Source organism: Eptatretus burgeri, chromosome 8 (genome assembly GCF_056783735.1).
Source record: "Eptatretus burgeri isolate ZD-2024b chromosome 8, Ebu_testis_v1, whole genome shotgun sequence".
Classification (NCBI taxonomy): domain Eukaryota; kingdom Metazoa; phylum Chordata; class Myxini; order Myxiniformes; family Myxinidae; genus Eptatretus; species Eptatretus burgeri.
This window is the reverse complement of record NC_140968.1, coordinates 17,227,884-17,246,120: the sequence shown is the minus strand read 5'-3', so window position 1 is coordinate 17,246,120 and position 18,237 is coordinate 17,227,884. Positions and strand designations below refer to the sequence as shown.

At 43.5% G+C, this 18,237-nt stretch overlaps 2 protein-coding genes and 1 long non-coding RNA gene across 3 annotated transcripts in view; 1 reads left to right on the top strand and 2 right to left on the bottom strand.

The window, feature by feature from the left end:
• The window catches only part of LOC147021209 (uncharacterized), a 139,159-nt gene extending 129,293 nt beyond the window's left edge, over positions 1-9,866 (bottom strand). The window contains exons 1-2 of the mRNA XM_085893698.1: positions 9,771-9,866; positions 7,096-7,528 (exon numbers count right to left, since the gene is read on the bottom strand). Coding sequence (XP_085749824.1) covers positions 7,096-7,516 — 421 coding nt within the window. The 5' untranslated portion in view covers positions 7,517-7,528; positions 9,771-9,866. The remainder of the gene's footprint in view (positions 1-7,095; positions 7,529-9,770) is intronic.
• The window catches only part of LOC147021206 (uncharacterized), a 777,227-nt gene that overhangs the window by 518,254 nt on the left and 240,736 nt on the right, over positions 1-18,237 (top strand). The gene's annotated exons all lie outside the window — the stretch shown is intronic.
• Positions 16,274-18,237, bottom strand: part of LOC147021208 (uncharacterized) — a 126,033-nt gene continuing 124,069 nt past the window's right edge. The window contains 1 exon segment of the mRNA XM_085893697.1: positions 16,274-18,237. This exon segment is cut by the window's right edge and continues 1,197 nt beyond it. Within this exon segment, the coding sequence (XP_085749823.1) occupies positions 17,961-18,237 (277 nt within the window). The 3' untranslated portion in view covers positions 16,274-17,960.

Below are 18,237 nucleotides of genomic sequence, written 5' to 3'. Positions count from 1 at the left end.
TGTGTCTCATCCTCTTGAGAATCACTCACCACATCTGTACAACATTGCCAATGGTCGAATTGCTCCCCGAGAAGCTGAAGTGAATGTTGAGGATTCCGTGGTTATAGGTCAGAAAATGGTTGCAGAGTTCCATCCATGTATCCCTTCCAGGTGGATTCCATGCAACCATCTCATGCCCCATCAAGACAATGGAGCACTTACAGAAAGGAGTGAAAATTGGGGACAAGACGATCTTTGATCGAGAAACCATCTTCCTCAGGCTGCTAACTATTGGACAGCAAAGATAAATGGAGCTAAGACCTATCTTCCAGTTTGAGCTCTGCGCAGTACCCCCCTCACTGATTGATGAATATGGGTGCTTAAGGAAAGGCAACAAAGCACCACTGGCACACAAACTTTGTGTTCAGGCTCAACAGCCTCTGCAACAAGATGTTACCATTGTTGATGTGAGCCAACTTCTCTTTCATATTGTCTGGCCTTTCAGGGGAACTGTGTCAGTCTTAGTTGAGTCCATCAAGACAAGGCTGTCTACCATTGCTGGTCAGAAGATCTTGGTCTTTGACAAATATTATGATGTTTCTGCAAAGGACCATCAACGAGTGAGGCGTGCTGGCATTGGTTCCATCAACTATGACCTCACAATAAACACACCCCTGCCGAGTCGAGATAAGACTCCATCCTGAAAAACAAGCAGAACAAGTTGCAGCTGTCCAAGGTTTTGAGTACCTATAACTTTGGTGAAGGAGTTACTGTGGAAAGCCGTAGCCATGGTGCGTTCAACCATGATGAAGCAGACATTACAATGATCTCACACCTGCTCATGGCTGCTGAATGTAATGCAAGATTGATACGTATCCTCTCTGATGACACATGTTTTTGTATTGATGGTTTACTGGGTTTACCAGCGCAACATCCAGGCCACAGTGCAGATGGAAAGGTGGGATGGAGCAATTTGGGATATTAACAACACCTGTGACCAGCTTGGCCCCAAGTGTCTGCAGCTTTTGAGAATGCACTACATCACTGGCTCAGATACTACATCATACCCATACGGCAAGGGCAAAGTGTCAGCCCTGAAGACACTGAGAGCTGGCAACTTCCCTGGTTTGTACTCCACACTTGGCGAGCTGAACGCAAGCCATGAACACCTCAAGGAAGCAGGGCGGACATTCTTCTGTGCCCTGTATGGTCAGCCAGAAGGTACCACGATGAGTGAGATGAGGTACTATATGTACACAAGGAAGTCTGGCAAGCCCCTCAAGCTCATGGCATTACCTCCAACTGAGATCAATCTCTTCCGACATATTTTGAGTGCACATCTCCAGACAGTACTTGCAAAATCAGCTGATCAGCAGGCCCCACCTGAACTTGACATTAAAAAATATGGATGGGACATCAGAGATAGAATCCCAGTGCCAGCAACTTCTGCTACTCCACCAGCCCCTTTGGACCTCATGGATGTTGTGCTGTGTGGATGCAAAGCAGAGGGGAAGGCCTGCAGTACTGCAAGTTGCAGTTGTCACCATGCAAAGATCTCCTGCACGCTATACTCAGAGATGCCAACTTTTGGAAATCAGAATTAGGGAGGGTTTGCAACCGACACCAAAAAATGTGCGCGAAGCGCACATCTCGAGCGCGGAGCGCTCGACCCTTGCGGCGGAGTCCAGGGCCCGCCTTAGGGCCCTGGAAGCTCTGGGGTTCTAGACGCTCTCTTGTGCCCTCTGAGCCCTATTTTGGAGCATTTAACATGTTAAGAATTCCCACTTTTTGAACAAAAAAAGGGGAAAATTGTGCACTTTTTAATGTTACATGTATGTTAATATTAGTAAGTTAGGGGACAATCAAAGATTAACAAAAAGCACAAAAGAAGCAATATTTTTCTTACCTTACTGGCTGGTACTACTGCTGCTTGCTTTTTCCATGGCAGCTTTGCTGAGTGACAGCTGTGTGGCTCTTTTAGCCCTTCTGATTATGTCTTTGCTGTATTCTCTCTGGTAGCAAGGGGTGCTATGAGCTAGTTTTTCAATTAAGAGAGCTTCCAGGGTTTTGACACTCAAATTGGGACGAAATTCAGTATGATTCTTCCGTACAAGACTGAGTGCCCGCTCACATGATGCGTTCGAATGAGGAATGACCAAGATTCCCTTCATCACTTTGCTCAAATTAGGATACTTCTTGGCACCAGTGCAGGGATCTGTGAGCTGTGAAATCCGATGCCACTGCTCATCCACTCTCACTGTCTCAGTAGCAATTGTAGCTATGGAGGCGTCTGCCTGGTCGTGAGCGAATTGACTCTCAAGACTGTCTATGTCACTATCACCGCCACTGAACAGACAGGGGAATTTCTTGATGAAAAACTCCACACAGTCAAACCCCACTTCTTGGTGTAGCTTAACATCCAGCACCTGAGCATGCTTGGCTAATTCATCATCTAGCGGCCAGGTTTTGAAGATGTAATTTCAGGCTTTCACATAATATGAGCGAACTGCACTGAAGAAACCTTGGATGTCTGACTCACTCAGAGTGAAGGTGGATTTCTTGAGACTCCTTTGTTCCCTTATATACAGTTTGGCATCGTTCCCAATCATGAGGTCCTCATCATTCTTCTGATGATGTCTGTCAGAGAAGGGTACATTTACCAGAGCAACCGATGACACCGATGGTTTCAAAAACCGTACGAAGATATCTTTCAGAAGACCATTCAATTCTCCGTGCAGGAGATGAATACAGGGTTCGTCTCTTTGGAGCAGAAGATTCCCCTTCTCAATAAGCTTGTTAGCATATCGAAGGAAGAAACGATAGAGTTTTGTTTGTGGAGACAAGAACATCCTGTTGACACGTTTTTCTCTAGATTCCTGCACAGTGTTTGAGGAAGATGCGCTTTTAGTTGTAGAACTCGTAGTACACTTAGCCGCAGGGCGATCACACTTGCGTTTACTGCCAGCAGAAGAGGTCAGACTCGTAGTACCAGATCCAATTTTACGTTTGAGGAGAGAGCTTGAGGTAGGTGCAGCCAAGGAAGAAGACCTCTGATTCGAAGGTTTTGCTGAGCTTCTATCAAGTGATTTGGCAAAAGCAGAACTTAACTTGGGTCCTTCTTTGCCTGTAGATGGGACTATCACAGTCTTTCTCGACTCTGAAGGGATCTGCTTTGTAGATGAACGTGATGAAGGGCCGGTGATGCTACCTGCTCTCAGCATTGGTTTTGGTGCTGTCCCTGCTGTCTTCTTCGCAGCAGATACTGCAGTGGTAGTGGTGAATGCTGCTCCACTAGTGCTTGATCCTGCAGTGCCAGTACTGGCAGTAGATACAGTGCCGTCCTTCTTGCTCGTTGTTAGAGTCTTGGCTACAGTTGGTTGCATTTTTCTTCGTACTTCTTCTTTGAAGAAGAGGCGAAGTGGCTCCCACTGTTCAATCAGCCTGTCTAGGCACTGACCAAGGGACAGCCACCTTGTTGCAACATGCTTCAGAATCTTGTGTGTCGGGGCATCACAGAGTTCTTGCAGTGCTTTCACTCCTTTGACGCATTTACTACTTTTGTCCAAGTAGTAGTAAATATCGATGAGAAAGTCATCTAATTCAATGGGTAAGGCCTGAGCCGCATTCTTGGCTGTATTGTGCATCATATGGCAAGGGCATCCCATGATGTAGCACTCTGGATTTTGTTTGTGGATATAAGCAGCGACTCCTTTGTGCTTGCCCACCATGACAGAGGCATTATCAGCACAAAAGGAAACACAATTTCCCCACGGAATTTTCCTGTCACTGAACTCATGATCAAGCAGTTTGAAAATGTTTTCTCCAGTGGAATCTTGTTTGCACGCAGGCAAACTTAGCAAACCTTGCTTCACAATCCCAGCACTGTTGTCATAGTACGAAATCAGGACAGGATATAGTTGGGCCTCACCACTGTCATTGCTACCGTCTGTAGCTAGGCTAAATGGAGCGAGTCTAGCAATATCAGCAATAGATGAAGCAGTAACATTTGACAACTCACCAATTATTGCTGAAGTTTTTGTTCTTGCACATCCATACTTTGAAGCAACTTTTGAATCTGGAAACATCTTTTGAAATAGAGGTCCAGCATGATCTGAGACTGATATGGGCAAGTTATGTTCCACAATAAATCCACTAAAGAGAAGTTCCGCTCGGGTAACATCCTCTTCCTCGCTTGTCCCTTGTTTGGTGAAATAATTCAGAAGTGTACCGGTACTCGTGCTCGAAGATCTCTCCTTTGCAATATCTGTGTGCCGTTTGCTTCCAACGTGCTTCCGAATATCATCGCGACCTCCGTGCTCAACTGAAATATCAACGCTGCATACTGTACAATACGCATGATGAATTCCTCTTTTAGACTTTTGAATACACGGGTATTGGAGACTGTATTCAGTATTGTACTTCTGAGACCATTTCTTGGTCTTCGTAAGCTTCTTTTCTGCCATTTCGTAATCAACATCGAGGGCTTGAAGCATCGGTAACTTCGAAGTCGATGTTCCACAGCTGCAGCGCGACTCGTAGAACTCTAGCGGCTGTTAAACACCGCACGGTGGTCGCGACCGCCGGGCTGGTACGGGGCCCAGCTGCATGCAGTGAGCGTATCGCATGCATATACACTGTGCATACATACCGCATGCACTGTATTGCACACATACCGCATGCACTAAATCTCAGTGCATGATCGCATAAGCGAGATCTAGACCCAATGTTTCGCTGCTCCTCATTTGAATTTGCAATTTTTTACGTACAATTTGGTAGCAGCGAACGTTATGGAGTTACCACATGCTATACGTAGCAGACGATGCTTTTCATTCAATTCTCATACTAGTACATTCTGATTCGTGAACAGTGCAAAAATATCAAAATTTCGGGAGGATAAGGATAGTGATCGTAAGGGCGGGAGTTTGGGTGAATTTTCGGAAGCCTCCCGATGAAATCGGGAGGGTTGGCATCTGTGTATACTGCACTTGTGGTTGCAGTGACAAGTGCTTCAACCCACACAAGACTGTGGAGGACAGTGAAAGTGAAGTGGAAGAAGGGAGTGTCGAAGCAGAACTGGAAAGAGATGAGGATACGGAAGGGGACGAGTACAATGAATGGGAATGAACAATACATAAGTTGTCTACTCGGCTCTATGTCCTCTGTTCCTAAGATGTCCAATATGATGACATGACAATGTGTATGCATTCTGACTATCAACATACTGTTGTGAACCATTCATGACTTCACTTTTGCATTGGTGTTGCATAATTTTCAGCAGAAAATAGTCATGGACATTTCATGTGAACCTATATTTATTCCTGAACGCAAAAAATAACCCCAAAATTGAATTCCTCATGTCAAAATCATATGGAAAAAGAGGTATTACACAGGATTATACATTGACCGATTAAAAACTTAGCCCCATCGTCTGACTGAGAGTGGCCATGTTTAATTAATGCAAATTACAGGAGTTCCTCAAGGTAGCCACCCCGGCAACTAACCTGAATTTTATTAATGGACCCATGTTAGTCCAAAACAATCATAAAACCATACACTTTCCACATCAACAAGGTTGACAATGGAACACATAACGGCAAATGGACTATTAGGTTTCAGACGAGGTCACTACACCCTGGATATGCTGCTTCTGCTCTCCCAACATTGGATGGAGGTCCTCAATGCCAGACATGAAATCCGAGCCATATCCCTGGACATATCACGTGCTTTTGACACTGTCTGGCACCCTGCCCTGTTCACCAAACTCTCTTCCTATGGTATCCAAGGCCATCTCCACTCATGGCTCGCAGACTTCCTCTCCTATCGCAGTCAACGTGTGGCCCGAAATATAATTCTTTCATCCCCTCTTCCTGTCCAGGCTGGAGTTCCTCAAGGTAGCGTGCTGGGCCCTGTTCTTTTTCTGGTTTCCATCAATGATCTCTCCTACTCTCTGGAAAATCCTCTTTCTCTTTGCTGATGACTCCATCCTCTGCCATACCATCTATCATCCCTCAGACAGGCAAGCAGCAGCTTCTTCGCTCACTGCAGATCTGGGTAAAATCACAAACTGGTCCAACACATGGAACATGTCTTTCAATCCGGACAAATCTCACACTCTCACTATGCCTCTCCAAAAGGACCGTTTAGAACACCCCCCCCCCCCCACCAATCAACTTTCTCAACAATCCTCTGGAAGAAGTCCTTTCTTTCAAGCTTCTGGGTCTCACTAACTGCCATGACCTTTCCTTTGAAAGCCACATTTCAAACCTCACCTTCAAAGCCAGGCATTGACTTGGAATCCTCTGTCGTGCAAAGTCCTTCCTCGGCCTACCTGAGCTCCTGACCACTGACAAAGCTTTCGTCCGCAACCTGATGGAGTACTCCTCTCCCCTCTGGGCTGGTGCTCCTGCCTCCAATGTTTCTCAGCTTCACGCTGTGGAAACCAAGGCATTTCGGATCATTGGCATCTCCTGCAATGAGGCCAAGTCTTTGGGCCTCTCACTCTCTCACCGCAGGTTGGTTGGTCTTTCTGGCTTCCACAGTCTTCTCTCCAGCCTCGCCTCCCCTCCCCTGCTCTGTCTGCGATTTGTCCCCACCACATTTCTGCAAGGTGCGCAAAGTCTGCCAACAACCCCCTTCTGGAAAAACGACCAAAATCACGAATCACTGCTCACCTTCACTCTTTCATTCCTCTTTTTTCCTGCCTTTGGAATAAACTCCCTCACTCGATTCAATCCAATTCTTCCCTCCAGGCGTTCAAAACAGCTGTTCACCACCACCTCTTATCATCCCCCATCCAAATCCTCGATATTTTCTACCCCCGTTAATCCACCCAAGCCCACCTCCTTCAAATTCCCTGCTTTCCTGCCTGAAAGTCCCTGTAATATCCATCTTGTATTCCCCATGTTCCCCACCCCATTCCTCTCCCTTCCACAGATCTAATGTCTCTGTTCCCCCACTGTTTTGTCCTTCCCACTCCCACCCCTCTTGTCTCATGCCCCCCTTGCTGTGTGTTGTGTGTTCGCTCTCATATGAGCCTCGACAAGGTACACCAAAAAAAAAAGAAAAAAAAAAAAAGAAGGTATTCTTGACATGATAGGGTGTACAAAAGTCACATACCAGACTTGGGTGTGAATCCATCATCCTGATCGTGGAGGTTGCAGACATCACTGAAACCGATTCCCCGAAAACCAGGAACATTTTCCAGCTGCACCTTCTGGAATCCACTAAACTTATGACAGAAACTGGAAAGTTCTCGAATAACATTCTCCAAGTTGACGAATAGACTTCCCAACAGAGAAGAACCTGCAAGCTGGACAACCTGTGGCTTCAAAAAAGATTTCACAAATTTACAGAAGTCAGCATACATTGCAAATTTAAATTTCTCTTTGGTGAGAGAGAGGAGCTCTGTTCGCAATGAATCGGAGTCTGTACAAGCTCGAAGAACCTTCCGATTCTCAATTCCAAGTATACTGATCACTGCTTGGGCTGTTTCTGCTCTCAGACCTTGTGATTGGAGCCATTCCAAGAAGTTGTCCATTTCACCGATGACCTGCCAGGGACACAATGCTTAAGTTAACAAAGGAAAGTTATGCATGTTATTTTCTGTACTCTATATTTTATCCAAGCAATGCAGGGATTTACAGCCAGTTTGTCCCATGTGCGCTGGCAGAATGGCCTTGAGGTAGGCACACTTGCCCCCGAGTTGTCTTTCTTGGGTTTGAATCCCGACACGGCTATAAACTGTCACCGTGGTGTTTCACACACAGGAAAAGCGATCAATGTGTTTGCCATCCTTCGGAGGAGCGTTTAACTGGGCATCCCCTCTCACAGCATTAGTTGGTGGACATTAAAGATCCCATGGCAAATTCCTCGAACAGTCGGCAAGCTATCACTGGCACGCTGTCCAAATTCCAAATTTCTTCTCGAATTAACAGGGGGTTCCATATCAATGGCACAGTAATGATGAAAACAGCAGCCACTGCAATCAAGATGAAAGAACCAAGAGAATAAATATTGAAAGAACCCCTTCCAATGAATGTTGAAGCCAAGGAATTCCAAGTCCAATGAAGCACTTGCTTCCAATGAATGAATTAAAGAATTTCTCTTCACACATTGTGACATCTAATGCTTCTGCTCTGCTACTGCCCCCAGCCATGGCAGGTTCGAGATGAAATGATGCCCCAAGTAAGAGTCGTCTTCAAAGCCCCCTCTCCGTTTGTTCAAAATGTGAATTCCTTATGAGGGGGTAACGAGTGCAGGCAGTGGTGAGGGGGTACGCGGTGGAGAGAGCAGGCAATGGTGAGGAGGCAGTGAGAGCAGGCAGTGGAGATGAGGCAGTAGAGAGGAAGCAGTGAGAGCAGGCAGTGAGAGCAGGCAGTGGAGAGGAGGAAGCGAGAGGAGGCAGTGGTGAGGAGGCAGTGGTAAGGAGGCAGTGGTGAGGAGGCAGTGAGAGCAGGTAGTGGTGAGGGGTCGTGATGGCAGGCAGTGGTGAGGGATCGTGATGGCAGGCAGTGCTGAGGGGTTGTGATGGCAGGCAGTGCTGAGGGGTCGTGATGGCAGGCAGTGCTGAGGGGTCATGATGGCAGGCAGTGCTGAGGGGTCGTGATGGCAGGCAGTGCTGAGGGATCGTGATGGCAGGCAGTGCTGAGGGGTTGTGATGGCAGGCAGTGCTGAGGGGTCGTGATGGCAGGCAGTGCTGAGGGGTCATGATGGCAGGCAGTGCTGAGGGGTCGTGATGGCAGGCAGTGCTGAGGGGTCGTGATGGCAGGCAGTGCTGAGGGGTCGTGATGGCAGGCAGTGCTGAGGGGTCGTGATGGCAGGCAGTGCTGAGGGGTCGTGATGGCAGGCAGTGGTGAGGGGTCGTGATGGCAGGCAGTGCTGAGGGGTCGTGATGGCAGGCAGTGCTGAGGGGTCGTGATGGCAGGCAGTGGTGAGGGGTCGTGATGGCAGGCAGTGCTGAGGGGTCGTGATGGCAGGCAGTGCTGAGGGGTCGTGATGGCAGGCAGTGGTGAGAGGTCGTGATGGCAGGCAGTGGTGAGGGGTCGTGATGGCAGGCAGTGCTGAGGGGTCGTGATGGCAGGCAGTGCTGAGGGGTCGTGATGGCAGGCAGTGCTGAGGGGTCGTGATGGCAGGCAGTGGTGAGGGGTCGTGATGGCAGGCAGTGCTGAGGGGTCGTGATGGCAGGCAGTGCTGAGGGGTCGTGATGGCAGGCAGTGCTGAGGGCCGTGATGGCAGGCAGTGGTGTCGTTGATGTTGCATATTCTTCACCCCAAAAACCCTTTTCCCAGCTCCAGTTTTTTATTCTTTTATTTCAACACCCTCGTAATATCCCAGTATAATGGTGGGGGGGGGTGGGGGGGGAGGCAGCATTTTCTCTCCGAGTTCGAGATTTCCAGAATGATTTCCCTGTGGATCTAATTGACCTGAGATGGAATGTCCGTGGAAGGTTAACGAGGATGTTACATTTCAGACCCACACGATGTTTATGAGTTTTTGGATTATGAATCAGGTTTTTCATCTCCATTCGGGTTCTGAACGTTAAATATCCCACGGAACAGGTGAAGTCGGTAATCGTACCTCGTCATCATTGGAGTATTCGTGATGATGTGATGTAAAACAATGTGGTGAATTTAAGCTCTTTCATTAAACGAGTGAAAAACACCTCAACATTCATTCAATAAAACACCTTTAACTTTCCTTCATTTCCGTCATCAAGGAACAGAAAATTATTTTATATTTAAATTAACGGTTCACGGATCTTTCTCAGTGTTAAATTATAATTCCCAAAATACCTCTTCGATCAGTTCCGTCCCGACAAAAGAACCTGAGCTCCAGCTCCTGCACAAGGTTTGCAGGAAGATCAACCCGGAAGTGTTTTTCCGACCTTCCCTTTCACTCACATTATTCTTCTTCTTCTTTCTGGGAACCACTTTTATTCACAATATTTAAGGTCAACATCGGTCACTCGGTCGAAGTCGGAACTGATCGGAAGATGTATTTTGGGAATTATTTTCCACTTTCGTTGTTGAGGCTCATTGGCCTTGTGGTGTGATATGAACAACTGAAGCCACAGATCGGCCATTTTACTACTCCATTCAATCCTCATGGTGCAGGAGTGATGTTTCTTTGTAATTACCTTTCGTTCAGTTTCTGCTCAATCATCGACTGACACGAAGGTTGGAGGGACACACAATCCCTCTCACCTCCATGAAGTTGGTATCCTTTACTTGATTCAAATTTGTGGATTTTACCTGTTCGATTGGGTTGTGGTTTACTTTCCGGGTTCGGGTGATTACCTGACGTGACAACTTCTGTTCCACTGAACTGAAAATAAATAGAATGTTCACATCTTGTCAAAAGTGTATCCGCCATGAACTCGAGTTCACGTGGTGGGAACATCTTGGATTTTGGTGGCGCCACCTTCCACACCCACTGGCACCCTTAACCATCTGCACCTTACACATTGAATAAAAGTCACCTAGCTCCTGCTCTACCAATGGGTCTGCTAAATATCAGACTCCACCTCACCACAATTTATTTTGAATCAGCACAAGTTCCTCCCTGTTGTTGATTCATATTACACACACTGAAAAAACAAGGAAAGAAAAAGAATGAGAACACCCACAGACATGTTGTCTTTAAAAACTCCATTATCCGGATCTGGATGTTCACCAAAATCGAAGCAATTTGTCCAGATCAAGCCCCCAAGCTGCCCACCAAATTTCATCCGAATCCATTTACAACTTTTTGAGATATCCTGCACACACACACACACACACAAACAGGAGTGTAAACAAAACCTCTGTCCATCTTTGTTGGGTAGATGTAATGAACTGTTATTATTTTTGGGAAAAGAAGCTGTGAACATCCAAAGACAATTTGGCTTTGTGAGAGAACGAACACGGCTGGAAGAATGGCCTGGAGTTCCACACACTCGTACATGAGCCACGCAGACAGGGATCTTATTTCTGAACAGCAACAAACAACGATAATACAAAATAAAAATTACAAATTGTTAACCTCACCAACAGGGGGCACTGCAACAGTGGGACAGTCATGCTTCCAGCAAAAGTACAACCAGTGGCCAAATAATAATAATAATTATTATTCATGAATGACAATAACTTGGGTGTTGAAGAAGATGTGAAGAAGCAGCGAGCACAAGCATTTTACTTCAAAAGTCCAACGTCACCTTGAAGAGCAGAATCTCTCACGGATCTCCGTTCTCCCAAGAAATCTCACATTCCGTCATGGTGAAGGTATAACTATGTTTGGTTAAACTTGGTGCAGGACAGAGCTTCGGAAGATGAGAGAAGGTGGAGGAGAATATGTGGATGAGAGTAGCATCTTGTGCAGGGCACTGTTGCCAAAGTCCCTCACACCACATGTAGTGTCGCTGGAGGCATACAGGCGGGGAGTCGCCAGGGTGCAGAAAAGTGTGAAGAGTTGAAATTCTTGAACACAAGCCACTCTGCAGAACATCAGGATTTTGTTTCCTCTTTGCTGTAATTTTGACAAATAACAAGTTCATAAATACTTTTCGGAAAAATGATTTGTTATATTTCATGAATGACTAAAATACTGCCATTAAATTTGTGTGCATGTTCTCGTCATAATACACAGCTGGTGTACAAAAGCAATCGTTCGACAATTTATGAAGTCAGGCACTGAATGTTTGTTTTTTTTTTTAATAATCTCTCCTTTCCTCAAAACACACAAACATAACCTGTAGTTTGTCTTGTAATTTTTCTTGCCCACATGATATCTCATGAGTTCAGTTATTTTCTCGTCATAAACAATCTCATGAGTCTCGTCATAAACAAACAATCTCATAAACAATCTTAAACCTGAGACTTGACCTTGCAATGAGGATCTCAAATTTGCCAATATCTAATTTAACTAAAATTAACATCTTCTTGGTTAGCCTCGGATAAGCGTTGTCCACAACATGGCTAAATATAAAGATACATCTCATTCTGACCGTGCATCAATTATATTAATGAAACAAGTCATCAATTATCAAAACTTCGCAACATGATTGAAACAAAAGTTTATTGGTCCCTTCTGATGTCTTCAATGCAGAATTAAATTTTGTGCACCTCCATGAGCACAGGATCACCTGGGCCAAAGTTGTAACAATCCTTGGTTGTTGCTTCAGGCAACGTGTTCTTCACCGAAAATAAAATGCTCTCAATATGTTTGTGATTGCAACACAAAATGTACATAATGCATCATCCATTTGTTGAATATTCAGCTCCTTTATCGTTAATGAAGGTGAGTAAGGTGCCTTCATCGGTTTTTCCATTAATATATTGAGGTGAGAGTCCTGTTCTCCTATTTGGAGTGGCTCTCATTGACATTAGTACCAGTGGTATGGCCAATGAACGACAAGTCTGTTCACAAATTTTCCAAAATTATTTTACAGCACCCATCCTGTCCCTCATTTGTAATACTTGTAATGCTATGAAATCCTTCATCAAAATTTTACAACCGTTATTGCGTTCAAGCACAAATTCGTATTCACTACATCTCTGCATTTGTTTTCAATAAACTTGCACATTGTGCCTTTTCTCGTACGACTCACTCCATGGCCAAACAGGCAAACCACGCTGACAATGCATGTGCATGCTTCCACACGTCTATTATGAAAAGTCCAGAGTTGGGATTGAGTGTGAGATATACATCCCGAGTTTACCCACTTATCCTTCTCCTGTTTAGTAATGGCGATCTGTCTGGCTGTTACATCCTCCAAGGCTGAGCCACTCTCAGGAGCCGTTAAAACACCTTGCATGATCACTGGAAATCGCCCCGTCTCAGCTGCGAGTTTTGCTGCATTACCTGCTTTCACATTTCCTCCTGAAACACCACCTGCTCTCCCTATATGCATCTCACACCGAATCACTGCAATTGTGGATGGTAACAGAATAGCTTCTGAACGATTAGCTCTTTGTTCTTAATTTTGCTTCCTGAAGAAGTCAAAAAAAAACCTCCCTCACGCTAAATTATTCCAAAATCATTAAAAATCCCAAAAACATATTTGAGAATCTGTATAAATATTCACTTCCTGGGTCTCCGTGAAAAAAAAACAACGCAGCGGATGTCATTACGTCCATGCAGTTGAGTCATTCTTCACCATTCTCATTTATCGGTAACAGAGAAACCAGGTCGAATGGTGGACATCGCTGGATCAGGACACTCGATGAGGTCAACAATACTAATTTGTATATTATAGTTCTCAAAGCGGAGAGATGTTGTGTTTCCACTTTCAATCTCCACTGAAACCGAATGTGGGACTTGGAAAACCAATGGATTTCCCAATGCGATTGGTGAAGTTAGTTGGACCGTGCGTGGGGCCATAATAACCACCTGTGGGAATGGCAGAAATCCTCTCGCCACCAGGTCCAATCTTACACTTATCATAAGCTGCCAGCCACATCTTATTCTCCCAATACGATTGTGTTTATGCAGATTGTGCACACCTCCCATCTCATGTGAATAATGCTAAATGGTTTGAAAGTCAAAATGCTGAAATGATTTCCGAAATGTCACATGTTTCCTTTTAAAAACATCGCAATTGTCATTGCATGCACGCACGCACACACACGCACACACGCACACACGCACACACGCACACACGCACACACGCACACACGCACACACGCACACACGCACACACGCACACACGCACACACGCACACACGCACACACGCACACACGCACACACACACACACACACACACACACACACACACACACACACACACACCTTGCAATCTGTCCGAATGCAAACATGTTCAGTTATGTTTTCAGCTCTTAAGTCTTGAACAATTCAATTGTTTTTCCCTTACAATGCCAGCGATAGCTTGCCCACTGGATGGCAAATCAATCACGTAAGAAAACTGAATCACGGAACTCACCAAATGCCATTTAATTAATAATTTTCTGTATTACCTGCCATAACTCACCCACTCACAAAAACTCTCTCAAGGGAGTTTAACACTTTCAAACACACGTTTCCACTTGTTTGGATGAAAAACAAATGCAATATATTAAATATTCCATATTAACCTTTCAGCAGCTATACACATTGATGAATCACCCTGCTTGTGAAACACCGGGACGACAATGCATTCACGTCCGTCCAAACGTCCATCCGAAGGACAGCACACACTCTGATGTTAAACTGTGATCTCAACAATTTGTGATCTCGCTTCGTGCTCAAAGTGGAGAATATCAAAGGAATTTTATAACGAGTATTCAAATGCTGATCGAAGCAAACCATTTGTTGATTATGTAGCAAAGATAATTATATCATTTCTTAGTTACAACAATGAGCATTTAAATACCTTCCACTTCCAACGTCCTGTTACGACACCATATTCAGCCCTGATTGGTAACACAACACAGATCGGTGGATGAATGGGAAGGGTCCTTATTATTTGGTGCAGACGAGGTTAATCTTCTTCCACTTAATTCACCGTCGGCTCGTTTATGATTTATTTTATCGACGATTTTCGATCACCTGACGTCACATTTGTACAACGAATTTGTCATATGGCATCTACATGATAGAGTACACAATACAGTACAGTATACTCTCAATGACGTCATATTTGCTGATCCTTCGAGTATTATAAAGTGATAAATAATTTTCATGTTTTTTTCAAAGTACAGTTTCATACCTTTTGCACAAAAGACCTGCAGTACTATCCCAAAATACTGTGCACACTATATTGGCTACATTTACCTGCCTGACAATGACAGCATCAATAACTCCACAATCCATCTCAACAGAAGATTGTACTCTCATTTGCCCCACCTGCCAACCAACATGGCACTCAAACAAAAACATCCGGACATTTTCACTGCCAGTCACCTGTGTATTATGTTGACATTTTAAATGAGATTTCAACAATTTTATCGGTATTTAAATCAGTGTGACAGCATCATCAATCTCTGCGTTACCATGGTGACCACATAACATTTAAGTCTTCGCTTACTTGTAATTGATGAAATACACTGTGGGTTATAAAAAAACAATACTTTAATGACATTTTTCACAGATTAAAAGAGAAATCCTCATAGACTTTAAAGCTCCCTCACAACTTTAAAGCTTGAACACGGTTGGAATCCCGAATGGAGGGTAAATTCTGCCTCCAAGCTGTTTCCCCTGGGTTGGATTTCTGACCCAGTGTTTGACATGCAGGCAATTAGAGCTCCAAGCTGTCTCTGAGATTAAAATTAAACGTCAATGTATGTTTTATTTTATAACTCAGGAATGCTCTGTTCGTATAATACGCTATATATTTTAAATACGTTACCTCTCAGCCCTATTTGATCTGTTAACCAGCTTCATCACCCGAGCACACCAAACATTCTCTTGCTTCACGACTCCACTCTCACAGCTCAAAACTAGAGGGGGAGCACTCGGAAGAGTGCAAAACCTCCGCCGCCAATACTGCTGGGTCACTCAAGTGAACCTTATATCTTATTCATTAAATATGTCAACAGTGCTGACAGAGTTATAGTTCTATTCTCCATTTTTTGGGGGGGCGGAGGGGGGGTTTGGAAATCACTTAAATCATGTAGAAATGCAAAAAAAGAAATCGAAATTTTGTTGAAAAAAAATTGCAAATTTTTTTTTTCTCGAACAATTTTTTGGTGGGGGGGGGGGTTGGAAATCACTTAAAACATGTAGAAATGCAAAAAAAAAATTCTCAATTTTTTTTTTGTGGGGGGTTGGAAATCACTTTAAACATGTCGACATGCAAAAAAAAAATTTTCTCTAACAATTTCTTTTTGGGGGGGGGGGACCAAGTCCAAAATCTCATGGCATGATCCTTGGACCATACCTAAACCCCCCCCCCCCACGAAGTTTCGTCGAAGAGTTCTTCCGTAATACTGTTCACAAACAACAAACAAACAAACAGAAAGGGGTGAAAACAGTAACCTCCGATATTCGATGGCGGAGGTTAACAATCACCCCTCACGAGTGATTGATCATGACAAGGATTGGCATTCTGAGAGTTTTTCCACGATTCTCTTTTTACATGTTGAATCTGTAAATGCATTCATTCATCTGTCATGAACAATAAACACAATGGTCAATTATTTAATTATATTGCCTCCTATTTTCCAGCTGAAATATGAGACAGGCATTTCAATATAATTATGAAATGTAATTATTTTTCAATATAATAAAACATGGCATCTGTCAAATAGAGATGAAAATATCTTTTAATCATCTCACACAGAGGATTCACAATTAAATCCAAATGCCTTTTACCTTTCATCTTACAGCAATGACAATACCATTGTATTTCTGGTCATTCAAAAACTTCTCATAATCTTTCCAAATTTTCTGGGATCTCACCAAAGTTTTTTTCCAATGCAAGCCCATTACACCAGGTATCGCTCCACCAAACACCGGTAGACACTCCAAGCTCGTGATTAATTACTCGCAATGCTTGCATGGACGTGCACCCCTCGGGACTTTCGACGACAATTGCACAGAGTTTTTACAGTCAATTTTTATTCTCATAGATTCATATTTACCAGAACCGAGAAGATAAAACCAACCAACACCACCCTCATATCCACCTTAATATAATGATAATAGACTTTTAGTACCTTTAAGGAAATGCCATGCTGAAAAATTGTCATCCCATCTTGGTCTCATATGCACTCAAGATCAGATAAGGTTGAACAATATCTCAAGCTTTAACACTTTATATCTTTGAACCTTATTTTATTTATTTATTTTACATTTCATAAATGTTCTTGCAGGCCAAACACTGATTATGTTGGTTGATTATATTCAAATAACATCTTGAATTCATGTAAATTAATCTCCCACAGGGATTAAACTCCGTCACCTTATCTGATCTGAAAACCCGTGTCGACCATAAGACCACTTTGCAATCATGCTCCTCCAGGTCTTAACGTTCCTGCCTCTGGCTTGCAAAATTGTCGAAGAAATTCTCAATTCCTCCTGTACATTTGAGTCATTTAATAAAACATATGCAAATAAAAACAAGCACAACATATCGATATGGAGAATTCAGAGGCGCTTCATTAAGCAACAGTCTTCCTCTGATTCCAAAGTACAGAGGAATATTGCATTTATACATGGTGTTCAGTGAGATGAAGTCTGTTTTTCTTTCCCAGTTGCTGACGCCACGCTGACATATTCAGGTTAAAGAGAGATCATTCAGAGCTTTGTGGCAATAGCCATCTGGAGGTTAGCTTAATTTTGAATGGCGAAGGAATATTTATGAACTGAAAGTTGATAGGAATTTTGGATGATATTCAGAGATTAGAGAGGTGAGTTCAACCTCGGCACAGAATTACGTCATCCCATCTTGGTGCTTCGATGGATCACATATGGCTCCGTGGTCTGAATTAAAGATTTATAATCTGAAGCTGACAAAAGTGTGAAAACACATCTGGATATTTCCTTAAACCAGCATTCTATTGGAGCTAGAATAATACCTCCACCCAGACTTTCAGAAACCAATATAATTCCATAAATCAAAATCCCTTAATTTGCAAAATAACATCAAACAATAGGTAATGCTATTATACTGAAAAATGATGAAAGATTACTTGAAAGGTCAATCTGTTTTGGGCACCTTTACTGGGCAGATTGATCATCTTTCAACAAAGAAAGAGAAAAGGTCGTTTAAAATGCAAATATATATTATTATAACAAATGCATGTTGAAGCACGTAGAATTTAAATAATCATGCCATATTTGAGTAGGTTTTTCATTAAAGGGTTACAATACATTTACTTTTCAATCAAGTTTAATTATGAAGCCGGTTTAATTGGCAATATTTTATTATTATTTTTGTCACCCGAGAACCCATGATTCTAGAGAAATTTGCAGACAACTCTTTGCTGATTATTTTTGGCAGTATTGTGTGTTGTCGCTGGGGGCCTTCTTCTATTACGAGGTATTTCTACGATGCTTCGATTTTCGGTCACGTATTGTCTGTTCTTTTTGCATGGAATTTTGGATGCTCTCCTCCATGGATCCTCATATGCGCGTTGAAATTGCCATTGTGAGAGAAACCCTTATCACATATCGAACATGTGCAAGGTCACTCAACTGTATGGATCCCCATATGTATTTTCAAATCGCCTTTATGAGAGAAACCTTTATCACATGTGAAGCATTTGTAAGGATGTTCTCCTGTATGGATCCTCAAATGTATTTTCAAAGAGCCTTTAGAAGAGAAACCTTTATCACATGTGGAG